Genomic DNA, 23,573 nt, shown 5'->3' with positions numbered 1-23,573 from the left:
ACACACCTCCTCCTCCATGCTTCACGGTGGGACCTACACATGCGGAGATCATCCGTTCACCTACTCTGTGTCTCACAAAGACAGAGCAGTTGGAACCAAAAATCTCACATTTGGACTCATCAGACCAAAGGACAGATTTCCACCGGCCTAATGACCATTGCTTGTGTTTCTTGGCCCAAGCAAGTCTCTTCTTCTTATTGGTGTCCTCCAGTAGTGGTTTCTTTGCAGCAATTCGACCATGAAGGCCTGATTCTCCTCTGAACAGTTGATGTTGAGAAGTGTCTGCTACTTGAACTCTGTGAAGCATTTATTTGGGCTGCAACTTCTGAGGCTGGTAACTATAATGAACTTATCCTTTGCAGCAGAGCTAACTCTGGGTCTTCCTTTCCTGTGTCGGTCCTCATGAGAGCCAGTTTCATCCGCATTGACTAAACTTCATGTCTTAAAGTAATGATGGACTGTTATTTCACTTTGCTTATTTGAGCTGTTCTTGCCATAATATGGTATTTTACCAAATAGGGCTATCTTCTGTATACCACCCCTACCTTGTCACAACACAACTGATTGTCTCAAATGCATTAAGGAAAGAAATTCCAAAAATGTACTTTTAACAAAGCACACTGTTAATTGAAAAGTTTCCAGGTGACTACCTCATGAAGCTGGTTGAGAAAATGCCGAGGGTGCAAAGCTGTCATCAAGGCAAAGGGTGGCTATTTGAAGAATCTAAAATATATTTTGAGTTTAACACTTTTTTAGTTACTACATGATTCCATATGTGCTATTTCATAGTTTTAATGTCCACTATTATTCTACAACATAGAAAATAGTAAAAATAAAGAAAAACACTTGAATGAGTAGGTGTTCCAAAGCTTTTGACCAGTAGTATGTATGTATGTATGTATGTGTATATACACCACACACACACGGTATATGTGATGGGATGTTTAGACATTGTGGACTTGTGTGTGGATAGAATATGCAGTATATCTGTAGAATACGTAGGGTAGAATAGTATATGTACAGCAATAGTTAAATAGGATGGCCTCGACTAGAATACAAAATTATACACTGAACAAAAATATAAATGCAACATGTAAAGTGTCGGCCCAATGTTTCATGAGCTGAAATAAAAGATCCCTGAAATGCTCCCTACGCAAAAAAAAAAGCTTATTTCATCACTGTTAGTGAGCATTTCTCCTTTGCCAAGATAATCCATCCTCCTGACAGGTGTGGAATAAAGAAGCTGGTTAAAAGAGCATGATCATTACAGGTGCACTTTTTGCCGTGGACAATAAAAATACTAAAATGTGCAGTTTTTGTCACGCAACACAATGCCACAGATGTCTCACGTTTTGAGGGAGCGTGCAATTGGCATGCTGACTGCAGGAATGTCCACCAGAGCGGTTTCCAGAGAATCAAATGTTTATTTCTCTACCATAAGCCACCTCCACATGTGGTGTTCGAGAATTTGGCAGTATATCATTCATTCGCCAACATCACCTCATGTTTCAGCATGATAATGCACGGCACCATGTCGCAAGGATCTGTACATGTCACGCCCTGGTCTTAGTATTTTGTGTTTTCTTTATTAATTTGGTCAGGCCAGGGTGTGACATGGGTTTTGTATGTGGTGTGTTTTGTCTTGGGGTTATATGTCTGGAATGGTTCTCAATCAGAGGCAGGTGTTTATCGTTGTCTCTGATTGGGAACCATATTTAGGCAGCCATATTCTTTGAGTGTTTGGTGGGTGATTGTTCCTGTCTCTGTGTTTGCACCAGATAGGACTGTTTAGGTTTTCACTTTTCTTGTTTTGTTTAGTCTGTTCATGTATAGTCGTCTTTATTAAAAACATGAATAACCACCACGCTGCATTTTGGTCCGATCCTTGCTACACCTCTCCGTCAGAGGAGGAGATAGAAGAAAACCGTTACAGTACACAATTACTGGAAGCTGAAAACATCCCAGCTCTTCCATGACCTGCATACTCACCAGACATGTAACTCATTAAACATGTTTGGGATGCGACAGCGTGATCCAGTTCCCGCCAACATCCAGAAACTTCACACAGCCATTGACGAGGAGTGGTACACCATTCCCCAGGCCACAATCAACAGCCTGATCACCTCTATGCGAAGGAGATGTGTAGCGCTGCATGAGGAAAACATTGGTCAAACCAGATACTGCTGGTTTTCTTATCCATGCCGCTACCTTTTCTTAAAGGTATCCGTGACCAACAGATGCATATCTCTATTCCCAGTCATGTGAAATCCATAGATTAGGGCCTAATGAATTTATTTCAATCGACTGATTTCCTTATATGAACTCTAACTCAGTAAAATCTTTGAAATTGTTGCATGTTGCATTTATATTTTTGTTCAGTATACATACAGTATCAAATTTGTAAAACAGTATGTCTACATTATTAAAGTGACCAGTGTTCCATTAAGATGTTATAGATGAATCTTTACAGCAGGCATATTATTCAGTATGCGGGCACTGTAATTATTTTATGGTTTTATGCTGGTTATATTGTGATATTTCCTCACATAGTATATATTTCAATTGACCCAATTCCATACCAATGAATCAAAACATTCTCACATATCAATTTCCGACTCCCTTTTGTCACATGAAAAGACTATGAAGGATCTGTAGAAGCTGCAGCCATGATGCGCTGCGGCGTATTCGTTACCGGGTAGATCTCACCATTTACATTCCCCTAACCCCCGCGCCTTTCATGCCGGGCCTGCTTTCAATATCAAAGCTGCTTTGGAGAGCCTCGGGTGGAATGATAACACAGAAAAGGAGGATTTAAGTGAGAAATGTAAGATCTTGAAAAGAGATGGGGGAGGGGGGGAAAAAATGGCATATCAATCCTCCTTTAACTGACACAAACCTTTCCAGAGTGAGTTTAATATGCGGGGAAATCTGAATGTGACGTTTAAGTGTGATAAAACATCGTTATGCGGCTCCATGAAACAGAGCCATAGTTCGGGTTGACAATAGGATCCTTCCCTCAGATAGCGGGATTAGAATGGCATATCACTGTGTGCGTGTGTGTGTGTGTGTGTGTGTGTGTTTTTCCTCTGATTTTTCTTCTAAACAAACACAGCATGCACCTGCAAGCTGTTGGGCATTACTCAAAAGCGGTTTGAGATCACTTGATAGAGTGTGTGCTAGTCACATGCATGCTATGTGTGTTTGCGTGCGTTCATATGTGTGAGTGTGCGAGCGTACACGCGACTACATGATATCACTGTACTGTTTTTCAGCCAATGGGTGAAGTTGAATAATGATGAATAGGAAACCTACGCAGTGGAAGAAGATAAAGTAGATTGTATTTGACAGGTGGTTGATTAAAGGAGAACAACAGTAAGACCTCATTCAACCGAGAGACACTGATCCAAGCGGCGTGAGCTCATGGAAAGACTGAAACAATATTTCCCTTCAAAAAGCAACTTCAAAAATACACAACTTTTTATTTATTTTTAAACTCACACTAAGATGATGATCCTTTACTTTTTTTGTTGATACGTGAACGTAACTGTTATTTGTGTTATTGTCGTTGTAACGTCTCGTCTGTAAGAGACGTGAGCAAAGATTGTGTTTTATTCTATTATTTTCTAAAAACTTTTCTTTAAAAAAAACCCATCCTATTTCATGTACACATCATGCTTATACTGCATCGCTGTGGGCAACACTTCTGTATAAGCTAGGTGATCTCCATCCTCCCAATCCTCATTTACCACAGTGTCAACACCTCCCTGTGAGCCTGTGTGTGTGTGTGTGTGTGACCCCTCTGCTGTGTCCTGTGGATAGGGGGTGTAAAGAGAGGAAGCACGCCCTGCCTCTCTCCTCATCACTCACTCCCACACTGTAAACAACACCCTCCAGGTAGTGGCACTGATGAGGGGAGCACCCCGCTAACTAGGGAAGTGCGAGTGGCAGGTGTGTTTGTGTGTGCCCATGCGTGCATGTGACATGTGCAGGTACATGTGAGTCAGTCTATTATACCTGTGTCCTGGCCTCTTGTGTGTTTAAGGTGTTAAGTGTATGCGTGTATCTGTGAGAGATGGGAGATGGAGAGAACATGCTCTGTCGCCTCAGCCCGACCTCTCACTCACTGTCAGCGGGCTTTCTTCAGTCTACTCTCCCCAGGAGACTTCCAGACAAGACCCACACACAGATAATGACTTGCCCTGATTCCCTCCTCCTTTTCCTCCTCCATTTCTGCAGTTCCACTGCCAGAAGAGGTGGGCTGACCCCAGAACAGTCCTTGAGCGCCAGACCATTTCCAGGAACCTGCTGGGCAACGCGACAGGTCTGGCGGTATCTGACGTAAGTGACTGGAGTACCTCAGCCCACCATGAAAAGGCTTTCTACACCGGGCCACAGAGATAATGATCTACAGATATTTAGAGGCAAGGGGGTGAAACTTTCCAGGCCCTCAAGCAGCTTGTTCTCCCTCTCTTTCGCGGTCTCTCGACTCTCTCTGTGTGTAATGTGAAGGTTTGCCACAAAACGCAGGTAAATGCAGCTTCATTTTGGGATCAGTGCCTCCATTTTTTTTGTGTGGCTTTTTTTTCAAACCGCCTCTGACCCAACGAATCCTCCAGAAGTCTGTCAATCTCTAACTCGAACACAAACAGACATGATCTCTGCAGAACCTTCTCAAAGTCAAAGAAGCCGTGTACAGGCAGGCGTTTTTGCGAAAAAAGCTCTACTCAGAGGGAACAAAGTGGATGGAGGCTTTACCCCAGGAGGGACTTAATGGCACGCTGAAGGCTTTCAAATGGAAGCTTGGCCATGGTAAACAAGCTGAAATGGTGCTGGAAACCTCTGAGCTCAGCGCCGTGTGGCGCCCTAAGTAAACCCACTCCAGAATGACACAATTCTGTTGGCGCGGGCCAAGCTCGCTTGTTCTCAACCACTGCATTACTCACTCAAAACCACAGGCACGCACATGTCACTCCCCCCTTCGTAGCCTTTTCCTGCAGTCAAATGACCTAGTAACCTCATGGGTGGAATGTTCTTAATATTTGTAATAATTAATAAACATTCATGTTTCTACGTCAAATGGTTTTGTTATATTTCAGTTTGATGTATATAAAGTGTAATATTGAGATGCAAAATCAAATTGGAATACATTTAACTCTATATCTAACATGGTACAGGTGTCTTCTTTTTGTTAAACCCATAACCATGTGTGTGTGAGGTGTAAACTTTTGTTTCAAAACAGATTTGCTTAAGACCACCAAGAATCTCTCTGTGTGACCCTGATTTAGCCCACTACAGTAAAAAGGTTAACCACTACGTATAGCATAAACCCTCAACCAAAGCAGTCAATCTATCTCCACCCACTGTGTCATGCCACCCCTGGACTGGGCATTAGTGACACGGTAAAGTAACAAATGTCATGGTCCGTAGTTACCCTGAACCAGTGTAATTTTCCACGCTGCCATAGTCACGTTTTGCCATCTTTCATTGCATAGCACAGCAGAACATGTAAATGCTGATGGAGGCGATATTGTCGACTGCTTGAAATGCGGAAAGAACACTGACAACAAAAAAAATAAGGAAAGTTGCGCCAAACGAGACAACAAACGGATACTTTTTAGAGCTAAAATGCTGGACAGGGGTTTGTAATACCAGCATGACATGCACAAGTGTATCGTAAAGCCAAAAATGAGTCCAGGACGAGAACGAGGGACACATCAGGACTCCAAGAGCTAGCCAGAGTAATGGAGGAAACAAGCCAAAGTGAAACCAAAAACCCAGTGAAACCAAACCGTAGGTTTTTATTTAGACCTGTATACAAACCTGCCTCGTAAAAAAGCTGAAGGGAGCAGCGGCCATTTCCTTGCTAATGGCATTACAGCTCATACGCCTAAACCACTGGGAGCCATCTGCTTTTCCTGTGTTTATGTCTCTCAGGACCCCGTTTAAATATGACGGAAGACGCCAGCGACAGAGCCTGCTTTTAAATCTCTCTTGACTCTCGGTCACTGACTTGCATGTACCAGTCGGTCTGTGTGTGTGCGGGGGAGTTGTGTGTGTGCGCGTGTACCAGTCAGTCTGTCTGACAGACTCTGTCATGCCTGGCCTGGTCTTCCAGAATTAGATCAGAGGGATATCCAGTAAAAACTGGCATTTAGATTTCGAGACAGCCTCTGAGGACTGTCGCTGCCTGTTCTGTTCCCTGAGAGAGGAAGAACACTCCCTTCCTTCTGAGCGAGATAAAACGACGACGGCCCAAAGCACAGTTAAAACGCGTATGTTTCACTGAAGGCAAAGCTCCTCAGAGTCTGTGATACAACTGAATTCAAATGTGTAATTCTCGAATGAATGCACCATATGCTCGTAAGCCAAGGCGTGTTCAGTGCAAAAACGGGGTAGTAAAGACACTCAAATGATGTACAGTATAGACTAGAGTTTCGAACATTAAGTACTGCGCAATGTACCAGATGTTCACAAGCCACAAGACATGCTCAGTGCATAAAATAATGCCGTTCCACATTATATCACATACAGTGTACAATAATATACCATTTAGCAGACGCTTTTATCCAAAGCGACTTAGTCACACGTGCATACATTTTTTCCACATATGAGTGGTCCCGGGAATCAAACCCGACATCCTGGCATAGCAAGCGCCATGCTCTACCAACGGAGCTGTAGAGGACCGCAGAACAAGGTTAGGACCTGTCAGAGAATCAGACGCCCACGGAGCTGTCATGAAGCGTAAGGCTGCGTCACCATCTCTCAGGGGTACAAGATACAGCATCCCCAGTCTCCTCTGCTGTTCTCGAAGGTCAGGAAGCCATGCTATCACAGCAGTGAGAGGCACCATACATTGGACCACTCCTCTGCTTATGCGAGTGATTGAGACTCCCCAGCTGATTTTGTTAGTACGGGTAAATCCGTGTCGGTCTTTAATTTTTTAAAATCCCATTGAGGACTTCATTGGAAATTATACATTATACTTGCCTGTGCTATCTTCTAGGCCATAGTTGACACTGTATTTTTCATCCCCAAAATCGAATCAAATCAAATCTCTGCGTGTGGGAGATCTTGGCGCTCACTCAAGAGGAAAGGCCATACAGTACGTTGCAGCCAAGAAATCAGAACCTGCTTGGCATTGCAGCGCAGGCCTAGCTCATTGTTGGTTGGGAATGAGTGACTGGGTCTAGTCCCAGCAACGAGGTCACAGGGACTGCGTGATCCTGACCCATCCGTCAAACAGGCAACTCACACTTGCCTCAAACTCTCTCTTTCTCAATGAAGGGCCCTTTTCTGGTTGGCCAGGCTGAGCTAAGCAAGGTCCAGCCCGAGGGCAGCTATTCTCACAACAAGACTCTTAAGATCTAACCGGGCTTATTCATTTAACTAACACAAATAACGCCAATAGGCTTGTAACCAGTCCACTCAAGGTGTAAGCAGTAACACTTTGCTATGAAAGCAGTGCTTATCGGCCTTTTCACCAGGCTAAGTAGAAATGTATCATTTATAGCTGGTACTTCAGGTGTTAAGGCACTCGCAGGGCCACGAAAGACTGAAGACGCACAATCCCAAATGGCTGAACACTTTACGCTGAACACTTTACACAGGACGGTTATCTGATGGCAGCGTCTTGTCTAAGGGGTAACGGCTTCGTCGCTCTATGGACTCGGGGATTTGAACCCTCAACCTCGGCTGATAATTCTGTGAAGCGCGGCGGTGATGACTGTGCCACTTTGCTGCCCAAATGTCACCCTGCCCTTTCTCTCTCCTCTGAAAAGCCTGTCAGAGGGGCCCGGGAGCCCTCGCTAATTACTGTTCCCATTTGTGTGGGGGTGTGTGGGTAGTTCTGAGTGTGCATGTATGTGTATGTGTGTGTGCTCAGTGGCAAAAGACACCGACTGTGCCTGTTTAAAGGTCACAGTAAACTGGTGTATCAGCGATTGAGAGACACTACAGACGCCTGCAATCTACACTACAGACGCCTGCAATCTACACTACAGACGTCTGCAATCTACACTACAGACGTCTGCAATCTACACTACAGACGCCTGCAATCTACACTACAGAGCACTAACAGAGTGTGATAGGTGCCATAATAGGTGCTCCAATGTGCACTCTGGCAAACAGGGAATTATTAGCTTAGCAATTAAATGACAGATCACATTGCTTATCAAGGAGCTACGTATTACTGTAGATGAGTGCGTACCTCATCATAAAAAAAACGAGTGTGTCTGTCCGTGTGTGCATGTACTCATGTGCGTGTGTGCATACGCATAAGACAAATATAGATCTTAACACGGGCTCCCAACCCCTGCCTCTCCTCCTGCCTCCTCACCTTTACTGGCTGTGTCGCTCCTTCCTTGTGGTGTCGGCACGAGGTGATTTAGATGTTGTTACGTGCGGGGGGGGGAGAAAGGCTTGCCGCAAGCAGAGTCAGCAGAATGGCCGCCCTGTTCTGTGCATAGCTCCCTGCTACGTGTCTAATGGCTCCTCGACACGTGGAGCCTCCCTGGGTGAGCTCCACTGTTAATTACTAGAGAGCACCTTCCCCTACTCCTCTCCTCCCTCCAAAAACATACCACTCAGCACAACTTCTCTCCATCTCGCCCTCCTTCATTTCTCTCCTTCCTTCCCTCCCTTGTTCCACTCCCTTCTCCTCTTCTTCTCCCACTCTCTGCCGCTCTTAAACAGATACTTCAGGATTTTGGCAATGAGACCCCTTTACCTACTACTCAGATGAACTCGTGGATGCCATTTGTATGTCTCTGTGTCCGGTACGAAGGAAGTTAAAGGTAGCTTCGTAAGCCAACGCTAACTAGTGATAGCTAAATGACTGGAAGTCTATGGGTATCTGCAAGCACGCTGGGGAAGTAAGATAAAAGGGCCTCATTGCCAAAATCATACAGTATCCCTTTAACCTCTTGACCCAACACATCGTCTCTAGACCTATAGAATTCATTCAGACACCAAACATTGTCTATAGGAGCAATGTCTATACTGTAGGGCCTATATACTGATCGGGCGGTGGGATAAACATCCTGTTTCATGGGAGCCTCCATGCATCGCTTCCGGGATGGGATAGTCTGGGCGCTCAACTAAACCACAGCCCCATTAAAAGGTTGTTATTGGAATGGGTGCAGTGGAGCGGACGGGGTGTGTGTGTGTGTGTGCATGCATGTGTGTGAGCCATGCTAATGGGGCGTAGAGAGGTGCAGTGATTCTGAGAGGCTATATGGGGTGAGGGGAGAGGGAGAGAGAGAGGCAAGCGTGAGCAGCCCGTGGCCACAATCAATTACAAAGTGTTGTGCTTCGTGCTCTAATCAGACGCACAAATGTCAGCCAGTTTCCCCAACGCACGCCTCCGTTTGCATCCATTGCTGCGGTGGATAGGAGACTCCACCTTGTGTGTTTTTGATGGCGGATGAGAGGGAGACTACTAGAGGACAGTGGGAGAGATTGCTATGGGATTGAGTGGCGCTTACTCGACAGCATTTACTGATGGCTATGCAACGCGCTGAACGATGGCACGCCACAGATCTGTCTACTTCGTAGAGGCTGCGAGGCTCTCTGTTCTGTGTGCGGATCTAGGATCTATCCATATAATCTTATTCATTATGATCTAAAAGGCTAAACTGACCCTAGGCTTTGTGTATACGGGCCCTGGTCATATAACACAACCGTATATACAGAGGTGCTCCATCACATATTTCTCTTCTGCATTTCCAAAATATGTGAAATGATTCCAGAGAACATTTTACATTGTTTAAAAACCTTTTAGATGTAAATTCCGATGTTTAGGGGACCTGTGTGGTTCTGGTACCGGTTAACACTGCCATTTTTGCTTATAAATCGATCTGTGGACACCATAGATCACAATGGCTTGCATTGAGCAATAGCCCTGGTTCCCACAGACAGAATAGTATATTTTATCCACCTGTGTGATGTGGGATGTGAAATCTGAAACCATTTGAAGCTGGGATAACAATTTAATTCGCTCTTTCGACTGTCTATCAACTGAACGCTAGCACGTCTGCAATCCTTACATCTTAGCTCAGCAGGAGAGAGTGGTTTCATCACTATAGAATGATTTATAGCCGTTAATCTAAAATAATGAATAGATTTTAAACAGAAAAAAAATGTGATGGACAAGATTAATACGAGATGAAAGGCGAGTTCCCAAGCTAAAGCTCTGTGTGACGTTCACAGCGATGGGAGACAGACCTTTAGCGAGAGACCTTCAGAAAATTTGCACATTTTCTCTAACAATAAACATACATGTATTTTAAAGTTATAAGGTGAAATATTATAGTTAGTGATTATCATTTGATTATACTATATTTAGAAAGTAATTTCAAGCCTAATTCATACAGTTTTGTTTAATAAGAAAAACGTCATGTTAAATATTTCCATATTTGTATCATATTTGCACTGTTAACTTGGAGCTTGTGTCCTCAAAAGTGACTACACTTCAACAATTTATAGTTATTTTACCAGAATGGTAAGATTTGAACCTTTCTTGGAGTGTGCAGCATTACTAGTTATTTTTTAGTCTTCTCAGGATAAATAGTTACTTTCTGGGAGGACGTAGATTACATTATAAATTACATGTAGTTACATTTAAGAGTTAATAATTCATGGTGCTTTTTAAAAAATTTGAAGAAGTAGCCTACTGTACTTATTCGCATATGAACGCAATTGAATGTAGTTACCAGGTAACAGAGGCCTATTCAACCTCATTCCTACACACCATAATCATGTGAGGTGTTTAAAGTCCAACAAGGCATATATAATGAATGGCGAGAGAGAGAAAGCGAGATAGAGAAAGACAGAGAGGGAGAGAGAGAGAGAGAGAGAGAGAGAGAGAGAAAGAGAACTTGACACCTGAGGACAGAGGTCTATGAGAATGGCCTCTCTGTATGATCCTGCGGTGCAGAAGAGAGAAGACCGGAAAAGAAGGATGAGAGAGGAAGAGAGGAGAAAGAACACACAGCGTAGAGCCAGACGGTTGGAGGGACCGACACAGCTGCGATAGCGATTAGGGCCCTTATGTATTAAACATACCTTTGTAGAGCAGGGTGAGGAGAGGAAAGGAAAAGAAAAGAGGGAAATGGAAAGGAAGAGAGGGAGGAGGAGGGAGGGACAGTAGCCAGCAGAGCTTCTGACTCATCCCTCTGTCTAAGCGAGAGTAGATGTGTGTGTGTGTGTGTGTGTGTGTGTGTGTGTGTGTGTGTGTGTGTGTGTGTGTGTGTGTGTGTGAGAATGTGTGTCAGGGGAAGTGAAAGCTGCTCCCCTGCAGGTCCAGAGTCTCTGAACGGCCTCCAACACACAGTCATTACAGGCTGACAGGGACACTTATATACCTCCGCCAAACATGTACAGCTCCTTCCTTTCTATTCCTCCGCTAGCTCCTGCACCTCTCACCGCTCCTTCTCTTCCTCTTTCACTCCTCTCCCTCCGGATAGCTAAAACCACTCCAATCTCCCATGACTGACACTGTATCACAGAGATTCGAAGCTTAGTAGATTGAAGACGATAAGCTGCCGGTAAATAATGAGGCGCTATTCAATCAAAAATGATGTAAAGTTTCAAAGGCTTCTGTTTTTTGAAAACAATGTTTACAGTATGAACCCCCCCCCCTGTTTGAATTCAAACAGGCTTTTCTCCTTGCGTCGGGAAAGGGTTATTTTGGCTGTATCCCGTACGCCCAGGCCATCTGTTCTAGAGAATAAGGTATTCATAAGATGTTAACCAGCACAATGCTGAACTTGTCACTTCCCCTCAATCTGATCTGCTTGATTGGCTGAATGGGATGCTACTGTTTATGCATAATCCGTTCTCGGCTACTGTACATGTATGTGCATTTTAAAATAGCTCAACACGCAGAATATTGCAGTTGCCTGGGCACGTTTCAAAGGCGGGACTGCATGATCGTGACACAGGCTGTAGTCAGTCAGTTGAGGTGGCTCTGGTTCAGGGAATTGGTGAAAGATCAGATGTGTTGGTCATGCCACAGGGAAATAAGGACATGCTCCCCAATAAAAAGGGGATTGCTCCCCCTAGTCAGTGATTTCATAATACTACACTTTTGTAGAACTCTTTTCGGGCCTCTCACATCCTTAGACACATGCCTTCACGGCGATCAAAAACAGCCCCCCCAATATCATTCTCCTGTCCATTGTTTTCGTCCATTTACAACCATTGAGACGCTTTTTAACAAAAACCCCTCATTGTTGTATTAACTCTGGAGAGAGGGGATGCCAGAACCAACAGAACCAAAGAAGCCAGAGAGCCAAAGCAACGGGATTCCAGTAGAAAAGCCACAACACAAACGAGCTCTTGGCAGGGTCCGGAGAAGCAGTATTTTTCCAAAAGTGATTACCTTCTCTCCCTTTTTCCCTCCCTCCCGCCGACAAGTTGTTCCCCTGGCAGCTGTTTCTACTATGCGGATACCCGGGCACGAGGCGGAGCAAGGGGAGCTGGTTCAGGAACCCTCCACATGCAAATCGCATGGAAAACTGTCAGGGCTTTTCTCTGGGGGGGCCACCCTTTCCAAGGCCATGAAACAGAGCCTGATTAGCGCTCCACGCCAGTGTCAAACCTCCGGAAACCAACATCGGCTTTGGAGAGGGAGTCTTTGTTGGAGCCCCTACTGTCAAACGCCAGGCATGTTGTAGTTGTGTGTTCATAGTGATTCTCCAGGTGTAAGCCCTCCTGGTTGACTACCTCAAAGCTGGGAGATGTTACACTGAATGTATACAATGAGTGGCATTATACACACAGCTGAAGACGTCAAACCCCATAGGTTATTAACAATGTAGCGAGCTGTAGATCTGCCACAGCTGGGTCAGAATGGTGAAATATTGTGAACAAAAGCTGTGTTAAAAGACAACATTTGAGAGCCAACCGTATAAGCAAATACAGTAATACTAATGCAAATATGTAGTCCTGCAATATACCATTATGTACAGACAAAATCTCCTGTATACCTCTGGTGAGTCAGATATGACCAGGGGTCACTAGACAGCACACAAACAGATCATAATCCTCTTTCGTAATTGGACACATGAGAAATGTTGTCAATGACCAATGAGACAGAAGCAGATGGCAACACAGGTGAAATCAACCCTTCTACTCTACCCGGTCTCTTACAGCGATACACCAAAGGCAGAGATCGAGACATTATTTAAAACTCCACCATCCACCCCTCATTCAACGTGAAAAATATCTCTCAACTCCTATCAAAGAACCTTCTTCCTCTGAGACCCCCCACTGAGCGCACCCACTAAGAGCTCCACCCCCCCCCCTCCTCGCCGACCCCATATCCTCTCAGGCCCCTAATGCACAGCCAACGAGATTATCCCCGTTGATGTAGGCCTTGAATTGCTCACGTTATGACTTGATTGGCCAATAATTCGATTGGAGGCACATTTATACTTCCTCTGGATCTCTCAGACCCCACCCTCTCTCTTTCGCTCTACTCTCTACTCTCTCTCTGCTCCCTCCCTCTCTCAAGGCAACACTGTGCCATCAGCTAGCTATCGAAGCAGGTGTGACCATTTCCATGGAGATTGATGAACCACTCTATCAGGAAAAGGAGTCAGATCCGGATACAACAACCGCACAGTTTCTCACAAAGCCCTTTTTTGCATTTTTCATTCAATTGCCAATGCTTTTTGTAAACATCCACGTTCTTGCTTTTAGCTAAAACCTGTTAGGGAATACTATATGCCTGTCGTCATGGCGAATATTAAACAAGGTTACAGCTTGCAACACCGTCCAAGCTGCGCCTGTAAATTTGAGCAGAGCCAGGCCAGATGGGGGATCATGTGACGTACCGAAGGGGTGTTCATCACGCAGAGGATGAGCTCTGTGTGCAGCATCCACTCAATCTGCCTCAAAAGGGTGGAGAGGGAGTGATCCAATATTCAAGATGGCAACGGCTCCCAACCTACCGTCTGTTCCAGATCTTTCTTATAGGGAACTTCGGGTCAGGGAACGTCCCTGACTTGGCTCGGGAAGATCCTTGAATCCTTCTTCTCTTCTAACACAGTCCTGGGGCAGCACACCTTCAACAGGCCTCGGGTTATCCAGTATTCGCAAAATACAAAAGTACCCCGAAGGCCGTTTGGCGAACGTACTGTACAATTCCTACGCAACTGATTTGTTCACACAAGGGAGCTAGCAGAAGTAACGTCAAGGCCTTAGGGTTTCCTGTTTGAGTATCATGTTCTGTAAATGTATATTATTTGACAATCGGATGTAAACATCGCCGTCAGACTGGCTAGGAAGGAAAAGAGCAAACAGCCGGAAATATTTAACGGTTTAGAGTCAGATTACACAACATGGAACCTAAAGACGTGATACTATTTGACGGCTTGCTTCATAATGCATGTGATAGTTAGCGTGTTCTTCCATCGGTTATTGCAGGAGGCATCTGTGTGAACGTCACATCCCAGCAGAGAGAGAGAGAGAGAGAGAGAAAGCCAGATAGGATGCTCCTTGTGCATAAATCTGTCTCTCTCTGTGTCTCTGTCTCTCTTTGTAGTTGATGGCATGTCTGGTTCTCTCGTCTTGTCTACTGTTTTCGCCATTACTTCTTCAGTTGTCAGACTCCCAAAGACTAGCCATCTGGTTTCAATCAGGTCTGCTCTGCACCAAACATAACGACACAGGGACAACACAGACATGTAGCCGTGTAAACACAAACACGGAGGACGTGATGAGCACACAACACAGAAACACTGGAGGAATCACACACACACACGACAAAATGATATAAATCACAAAACTACAAAGACAAAATACTAAGATAACACCAGAGGGGATGATGCGAGTTAGATAAGACTACTGACTACTGCAAAGACAACTCTAACTAAAAGATAACATTTAAGATAGCATGACGATTATACTAGGTGTTGCAACACAAAGCCATTGCCTTGATTGCAAGACGATAACGCATGGACAACAAAGAGATAGCACTAACATCAAAGAGATAACACTAAGACAACATAGCGAAAGTACAAAGACAATGCCATGATAACAGTGGCACAAGCACGGGCGCAACACAAGCATAGCACACAGACCAAACACGAGAAGCCAGACACAATAAACGCGGTACAGGAGGAGCACCCTTAGCACAGGAAGGTAGAAGTGAGTGAGACATAACCAAGGCAAAGACATAACAGACTCATCACAGGCGACAACTCTGCAGCAAATTACAGACGACAGAACGCAGACAAAATATTGACACAATGCAGAGGCGGAGAGAACACATTTAAACAGCAGACACCCCACGCACATCACAGATTTGGAGGGGGAGGGGGAGGTGAAAGAATCACAGCCAAGCCATGTGAGCAACCTTCAAACATAAGTGGATCATCGAGGGAGAGGGAACTACGGTGATTGACGTGTAAATGTGTATATTTCCTTGAAAATGTCATTAAGTCAACAAGCGAGTCAAAATCTCATTGAACTAGATGAATGTGAACATACTCAAAACGCTATGTCTAAGAAGAGTTAAACGTGCATATTTCCCAGTGATTTTACAAGCACACACAGCCGAACATGCATCATCTACCCAGATCCACACAGGGCTCAAGGTTAACAGCCCCGGAGGAGGGCTCGGTCTGTTTTCAGGATGTGCTGATGTACAGTATGTTATGTAGGGTAAACAACCCCGGACAGCAAAATGTGGTGTGGAGGAATCACCCCGCAGATGGTGATAATTTCTACCCCGAGTATCTGGCCTGCCCCCATGGTCTCTGAACTGCTGACTGGCTCTCACTCTGCTCTGACTGAGGCCCTGGAGACAGCTTCATATGTGTACTCTGAAGAGACCCCCTCATCACACACATGAACGCAAGCATGCACGCACGCACACACCTCCCCTGCTCAATAACCAGCAGTCAGTCGACATGTGTCTGCTGGGACAGAGGTTCATTAAGGGCAGCTCCTGGGTGAGTCTGGTTTCCTGGTCGACCTTGACTTTTGGGACCTGAGAGAGTAGAGTGACTCCCTCACGTTTTTCCTTCTTTTTTTCCCCCAGAGAGACGAAAACTCAAAGGCTAATTTCATTCCGAAGATGCAGATTTTACATTCACTTCTCGCTTCTTTTTTTGTTGTTGTTGACCTTTCACCCCCCACTCGGAGACCACTAGCAGAGATTGGACAGACACACCGCCACACACAGTGACATTCAGATGGAGGGGGAAAAAAACGGCATTGCCAAAGCCAGAGAGCCCACTACTTCCTCAGTTCCCTCTCCCTCATTAGTCTGAATAAGAGACATGGGTGTCACAGTTCCCCATCCATCAACAGTCACTAGGCAGCCTCTGGCTGATGCGTGGGCCTTTTGACATGGCCAGAGCTCTATGCTGCTCTGTCTCAGAGTCCACCTACAGTACAGCCCCTACCAATATGATGGAAACTGTCAGTCTAATTTAACATGGCATGCCTGCACAATTCATTAGGGGCCTGCAGAGAGAGAACATGAGAGAGAACGAGAGAGAGAGAGACAGACAGAGACATACAGAACCAGAGAGCGAGCGAGAGAAAGAGCGAGAGAGGGATGGTGATGGTGGGGGGGGCAGATGGCCAAAAAGAGACAGAGACAGACAGTGACGAACCGGTGACGGCCAGACTGTCACGGGATGAGAAGGACAAACCCGACCATGAGCCTCACTCCTGCGTGATTAGTCTCTCGTTAATGGCCAGGCACGTAACACGGTCGGCACTATTTGTTTGTGTTACCATCGGCAGTCGGAAATCCAAACAGACTGTGCAGCAGCGCCCAGAATTAGCATTACATCTTAATTACGTTGAGAGGCTTTCTCAGCGCGGTAGAAATGTAAACTCACGCAGACAGGAGCTTTAAGCCCTGAATATGTAACTGTGCTATGGTGGGAGGGTACCTTAATCGTGTTACATTTGAGAGTGAATTAAACATAGCCTGGCTAGTGGCGCTTTCGTTCGTCTACTGTGTGTGTGTGTGCTACACAGTAAGGCGGTGGATTAATGTGTGTTTAGAAAGAAGAACCTACAGATGAATTACCCCTAGAAATGTTACCTCACGCATACATTCTATGTTATTCTCTCCATCTCAATGTATGGAAGCTTAATTCATACATTATGACAGCATAGCGCTATAACAATAAAAAAAAAGCGATAGCATGATGTGGCTTATCTAATAAACGAAATAAGCCACGTGTGTGTGTGAACGTGAAAATAACCTGCTTCAAGAGCACGAGCAGGGACAGGCTCGTCATTCAATGTCATTTGTATTCCCTTAGCTTTAAATAGCTCCTACTACTTCACTGCATGGTTTAGGTTGGCACTCGTGGTACTTTCCTGCTGGTTCGGTCGGAGGGGAAACTCACAGTTCACCGTTTCCAGGCTGTAAGGGGAAATTGCCCTCTCATGCCTCGTGAAGGATGACAGGTAGAGGAAAATGACGGCAGAGAAATCCCCCCTGAAAAATACATGGTCAAGGAGTAGTCTCCTTTACAATGTGTGGAAACGGCAAAATAGTAGGCCGTCCACCACACTGAATTTTAAGAAAACACATGGTCAAGAAGTCTCTCCTCTCTTTTAAAATTCTGTTGATACGCCGAAGTCCAGCCACCACACAGAATACTAAGAAGACCGTCAGTTGGGAGTGCGAAACCTCCAGTGATAAGAATGTCTACAAGGGAGCTGTTAGTGGAGCGTAGATTTAAACATATCTATAATGTGTATAGTCAGGGCCGTGCATGCTGGCAGAGAGGGTAGGACGAGGGAGGGGTAGGGAGGAGGGCCGGAGATTGCTGGCAGCCAGGAATCTAATCCCCGAGTTAATTGGTATGACTGATGAAGACAAATTGAAATGGGGCAACTGAATCAGCGGCTCGCACGGAAGGCCTGGGCTGGGAGAGAGCAGGGAGAGCTTAAAGCTCTCTACTGCAGCCACATCCGCCTACCAAGCCCACAACATTCCCATCAAAGAAACAAACACACAAGTGTGTGTGTAGGTCCGGACTACTGCGACGCAGTGCCTTAGACCGCTGCGCCACTCGGGATAATAATAATAACTAAATTACTGTTGGGAATTACAATATGCATAGAAATGCAGTAAATGAGCTTCAGCTAAAAATGTTCGGACCTCAACCTCAATAAACCTCTGAGTCCCTGACATGAGCCATTTTCTCTGACAATCTGTAAGTAATATGTTGCTAAGTACACTGCTGTTCCACAATTTAGACGTAAAATGTACAGATGACAGTGTAGGTAAAACTGCTAACACCACAAAGGCATAACAATACACCGATTGTAAACACTATCCAGCTTTATCCAGCATCGCTTCAATTGAAGACACGTCCTGAGCATCGCTGTCCTTTCTCTGACCAAATGGGTAAACTAATGCAAAGTGCTGCTTCGTCGGGTCTGTCTGTGGTGGTGGAATCAGGGTCCTTTGAAATGGCTCTCCCTCAGTCTGGTAGTGGACACAGATCAATTGAGGGATTAAGGGAGGGGCTTGACACAGTTGCCACATCAAAGGGATTCGAATAACTGCATACGGTGGCCATTGTTGAGTCTGAAAAGCCGTATTTATATGTGTTTATATTTGCTTCAAAGCGACGCAATGGCAGCATTGAGCATATTGAGGCTGGCCTTCACTCCTTTTGAAATACACCGTTTTGGGCTCAGGGCCACTGCTAGGCAATTTGGTAACAAAATAGACAGCTATTCACTGAATAAAGCCCCAATGTTACTTTAATTAGAATACTATTGGTCTTTGTTCGTAGTGCCATTCAAACTACAGATAGGATCGTAATAATGAATTGAATTACAAAGCAGAGTCACGACAAACTCTAACAAACAGTAACAAAATTAAAAATAAATCCCATATCAATTTAAAGTCTTTCTCTGTGTATTGGGATGGTGATGTATGCCAATGTCCATTAAAGGTTACTGTAACTCTCGCTCCCCTAGAGGGAGTGTGGCAGACCAGACACTCTCTCCCTCTGATAAGTTTGTAACTTTGTTCATTAGTGCTGGCCTGTCTCCTGCTGCAGCTGGCTGTCTGTGGTGACACGGTCTCTGCCAAACCCATCTCTCTCCCACTCTCCCCCTCTCCTTCTCGCTCTCTCTCTCTCTCTCTGCACGTCTCCAAGCTGCTCTGTGAAATAATTTACCGCACGCCGCGCTCCTCCGTATGATTGAAGCGTAATTAGAGCGCAGAGACGGTGCGAGCCAATGACGGGGCACGGTATTGGGAGCTAGTCAGATGGTCCTTCTCACTCGCGCTGGTTTTGCCCTTCAAAAGTATCACTTTGGGAAAGGGAGGGTCGAGAGGCGCGCTGCCGCTAAGGTGAGGTGATGCTTCAGCGCGAGGCGTCTATGCAACGCATGCACGTAGAGAGATAAAGAGAGAGGAATATACATGTGTAGGGGAACCTAGGGAGGCTTCGCAGCCTCCCATACACTCAGTGATACTGTCATACTGTCACTAAGGGGAGAAACATATAGTATAAACTAAAGGAGGAATGGGTTGATAAGGATACAAGAATACTGAGCGGAGGAACTAGAAAACGTCTCTACTAGGCTACACCATAATCTCTATGACACCCCCAGTCTCGATGGCGCCACACCGGGAAATGTGCTTATTACGACTATCTTCTGGCTGACACCATTATGCTTTATAAAAAACACAGTTCTCAAAACAGCTCGCAATGTCTTGCTGAAATGGCATCATATTCAAGGTGGGATAACACAAACTGCAGAGAGAGATGGGTGCTGAACCCGGCACCTGTATCCTTTAGTCCAGCCAATTATCCTTTCTTTCTGAATAGATTCCCACTGCCTGAGAAGAAGCCAAAGTTGACCTCAGCCGCCCTGCACCACAGGCTATGCTAAGCTAACCTAGCTATTCTCAGCCACACCAACAACGGCGTCAACCATCCGTTTGATTGGAGTCCAGAGGTCACCCCTTCGTCTCGTTGAATTGTAAAAGGGGCGTCAGTGCAGGAACTGTGTCAAAGAAATCACCCTTAAAAGGATAATAGGGTAATAATGAAAATCATACCACCGCTGACTGCCCAGACCACCCACAGGGAGCTTCCTCGCTGTTTGTATGAATATAAATGCAATATTGAAATTTCCCCTGAGAGATAGGAATGTCAATCTCCGTTATTCTACGTTTATTGGGCTGTTGCCCTGACCGAAGCCCAAACCTTACCGTAACAATTCCATGGGCCCTTAAATGTCCAAACGGCGAACAGAGACAGCTGCCTGATGGGCCAGATATTTCCCCCTCACTCTAATGTGGACAGAAAGTGAAGGGCGAGCAGAGACAGAGAGGTGAACAGCCCGGAGTTAGAGAGGGTAAAACTCAACCTAACGCTGAGTCTCTACTTTTATCCAATGTATAAAAATAAAGAAAACGATTTCAAATGTTGCTAAATAAGACCGATTTGAGACGGTCGGTCACATATGACATGTCAATAACAACCCCGATAACACCCTCCACATCCAAATGAACCTGAGGCTCTCATTTTGGGCTTTTCAAAAAATGTTATTTTCTCCCGCGTTCCGATTTGCCTCTGCTATTACTGGAGAATAAACATGGTAATGTCTGTTAGCTCAGGAGGCAGTGATTTGAGAATACAAGGTGAATCTAAATATGTATGTCAAGGGAGTGTGACGTGTAAATATCCGTGTGATGTTGGGGACCCTATGGCTAATCTGGGCTGGTTCAGGTAGCTGGGCGAGAGAGAGAGAAAGGGAGAGCTTTGTTTTCATCTCAGGCAAGCATAAGACAAACAAAGACAAAGGTAGGGAGATCATTTCCATAAAGACTGGGTTGTTGTCTGAGAGCTAGCAGCTGTCAGGTGGAATTGCTTCTCCGACACAACCACCACAATCGAGGGCGCTCACCCCATAATTCAGTGTGATTGGCTCAAGGGGAAAATGGCAGCCTGTGGAGAGTTGAGGAGGAGAGCTCTTTGACAGGAATGCATCTTCGATGGGAGAAGCGGACCGATTACTTGTTATCATTCTGTCTCTTTTAATGTCAGTCTTTGCACGGTGAGAAAAAGCATTCCACGCGCAGTGACATGGAGAATGAAGTCTTCAGCTAGGACCCCCACCGATGAACACACACACAGACGCACGCACAAACACTTGCACGCACACACACGCTCGCCCAAGCTGCTGCTTTGTAGGTGACTGACAGCGAGGGAGGCACAAGGAAGTGTCCTTCAGGTACCTCAATTATGGTTCTCAACCTCCCTCATGCTGTCACAGTCCCCAAGGTGGAGGAGGAAATAAAAGGAAGCCAATGTTTCACATTTCCTTGGTATTACCAATTCAGAGGGGGGGGGCATCCAGACAAAAAAGGAGAAGGAAGAAGAAATAAAGACCCATTTCTCCACCTTTCTCTTACCTTCTTCTCTTCCCTCCCTCGCAGCCGTGTATAAAATAAGGCACCTCAATAAAAGCCTTTTAATGGCACCGCGGCGGGAAAAGAAGGCGCAACTTGATTACTCCGACGGTTTTATTTAACGAGCTCAAAGCCTCTGGCTCTGACTCGCAATTCCGTTTATTACTTTGTTGCTGGAGATCTACGTGACAAAAATGGAGCCTCGGGGCATGGAGAATGAAGAGAATGAGCCCCAGCATGACCGTGTTCAGTCATCGGGGGTGGCAGCCATCGCCACAATGATTTACACCTGCAGGATGTGATGGTAATGCTCACCTGGGCTCCTGTTTGATGCCTCTGGCGGCAACCAACCGGTGTTTCAATGTCACAGCTACAGACTGCCACGTTAATTACGGATGGGACTAAATTGCCCTTGTTGAATGTATGGCTGGCAAACACATGGTAAGACGGGAGTGTGAGTGGCTGTGTGTTTGTGTGAGAGAGACACAAAGGGAAAGAGATAGAGCGAGACAGAGAGACAGCGAGCAAGTAGAGGAGAGACTAAGTAAACAGAGATACAGAGAGTCAATAAAACTAAACGACTTAATGTCTCTCAGACGTGGGATAAAAAGGCAGTAGTAGAGAATGCCTGACCTTAATTCATGTGGCCGGAAATATTCAAGAGTACGTTCACACACACACACACACAAACACTGTAAAAAGACCAGCTGTTTTATATTGGGACAAAAGCCAACTCCTGGGAATGTTGACTGACAACAGAAAGCAATACAAAGAAAGGTTTTAAATGAAATATGGAAAAAGCATACACCCTAATCTGTATTCTGTGTGTGTGGCCTCCTATAAATATTAGAGGAAGGACAGACACCTTGTGAAGAGAGGAAATGGGTAAATTGTGCATTTGAGGATATAATTTCCCCTCTAGCTGCTACTCCCATTATATTCCATCACAATAATGGGGGTATCATCTTCATCATAATTTCTAGCATCATTATCCTCACCATCATCATTATTGGAATAGTGAACAAAAATCGAAGTCTCTCTCTCATCTTCCTCCTCATCATCACCACCACAGTTCCAATCAGCACCAATGCCAGCAGCATCAGTACACGTTAAACGTCTGATTAATGTTCAATTAAGCCTCTAGTTACCTGGCCTTATGGTATGGCCATTCACTCTCTCAAGCTGTGGAGCTCACTGGGGTCTCATGTTCCAGCTCCTCTCACCTGCTTCCACTTTCACATCAAAGAGCACATGACAGGCGGCTATGCCCACTGCAACCAGAGCACAGCCTAATTGACAGTGTCCAACACATGGCACCTGGTGATTCTCTCCCAGACCATGCAACTGTAAAAGCCCATATTCAGTAATGAGCGAGCTGACCTTGTATAAGCAATAATGCCCTAGGTGTGGTATATGGCCAATATACCACGGCTTCGGGCCGTTCTTACGCACGATGCCTTGATACAGCCCTTAGCCGTGGTATATTGGCCATATACCACAAACCCCTGAGGTGCCATATTGCTATTATAAACTGGTTACCAATGTAATTAGACACGTAATTATACATTTTGTCATACCAAAGGTATACTGTCTGATATACCACAGCTTTCAGCCAATCAGTATTCAGGGCTCAAACCACCCAGTTGATAATGTAGTGTATGCAATGGGTGTAAGTCATCGAAGGACTCTGTAAAATGTGTTTATTGAGCAAAGCCATTCCACTAAGGGGGATGCCTGAGGAATGTGCTTGGCCTAGCGTAGGTGGGAGTGACGCTAAGTTGCTGACATGCTAACAGTTCCTAACCTTGGCTATTTGAGCCTGGCCTTGTGGTGGTGATGCTAACATGCTAACGCCTTATCTTAGCTATTTTTGAGTCTGGTCTATATTAGTGTATGGTGGCGCTTAACATTCTAACAGCTCCTTAACTTGGCTATTTGAGCCTGGCCTATATTAGCGTAATATAGCAGCGATGCTAACGTGCGAACAGTTCTTACCTTGGCCATTTGAGCCTGCACCCCGGTGGCTTTGAGAGACGACACCGCCTTCTGTGCTGCAGCCGGGCTATCAAAGTCCACAAAGCCATATCCTGAAGGGAAAGAGAGAAGGAGAGAATGATGGAGAATGCAGGTGGAGTTCTTAGACGGCGAGAGAGAGTGA

General features: G+C 45.3%; 1 protein-coding gene across 2 annotated transcripts in view; it reads right to left on the bottom strand.

Moving 5' to 3' along the window:
* LOC112229969 (RNA-binding motif, single-stranded-interacting protein 3-like) overlaps positions 1-23,573 on the bottom strand; it is a 216,824-nt gene that overhangs the window by 102,644 nt on the left and 90,607 nt on the right. For both annotated transcript variants that reach the window (XM_024396140.2, XM_042310237.1), the window contains exon 4: positions 23,411-23,502. In XM_024396140.2, coding sequence (XP_024251908.2) covers positions 23,411-23,502 — 92 coding nt within the window. The remainder of the gene's footprint in view (positions 1-23,410; positions 23,503-23,573) is intronic.

This window comes from Oncorhynchus tshawytscha, linkage group LG31 (genome assembly GCF_018296145.1).
Source record: "Oncorhynchus tshawytscha isolate Ot180627B linkage group LG31, Otsh_v2.0, whole genome shotgun sequence".
Taxonomy (NCBI): Eukaryota; Metazoa; Chordata; class Actinopteri; order Salmoniformes; family Salmonidae; genus Oncorhynchus; species Oncorhynchus tshawytscha.
This window is presented reverse-complemented; position numbering and strand designations above follow the sequence as displayed.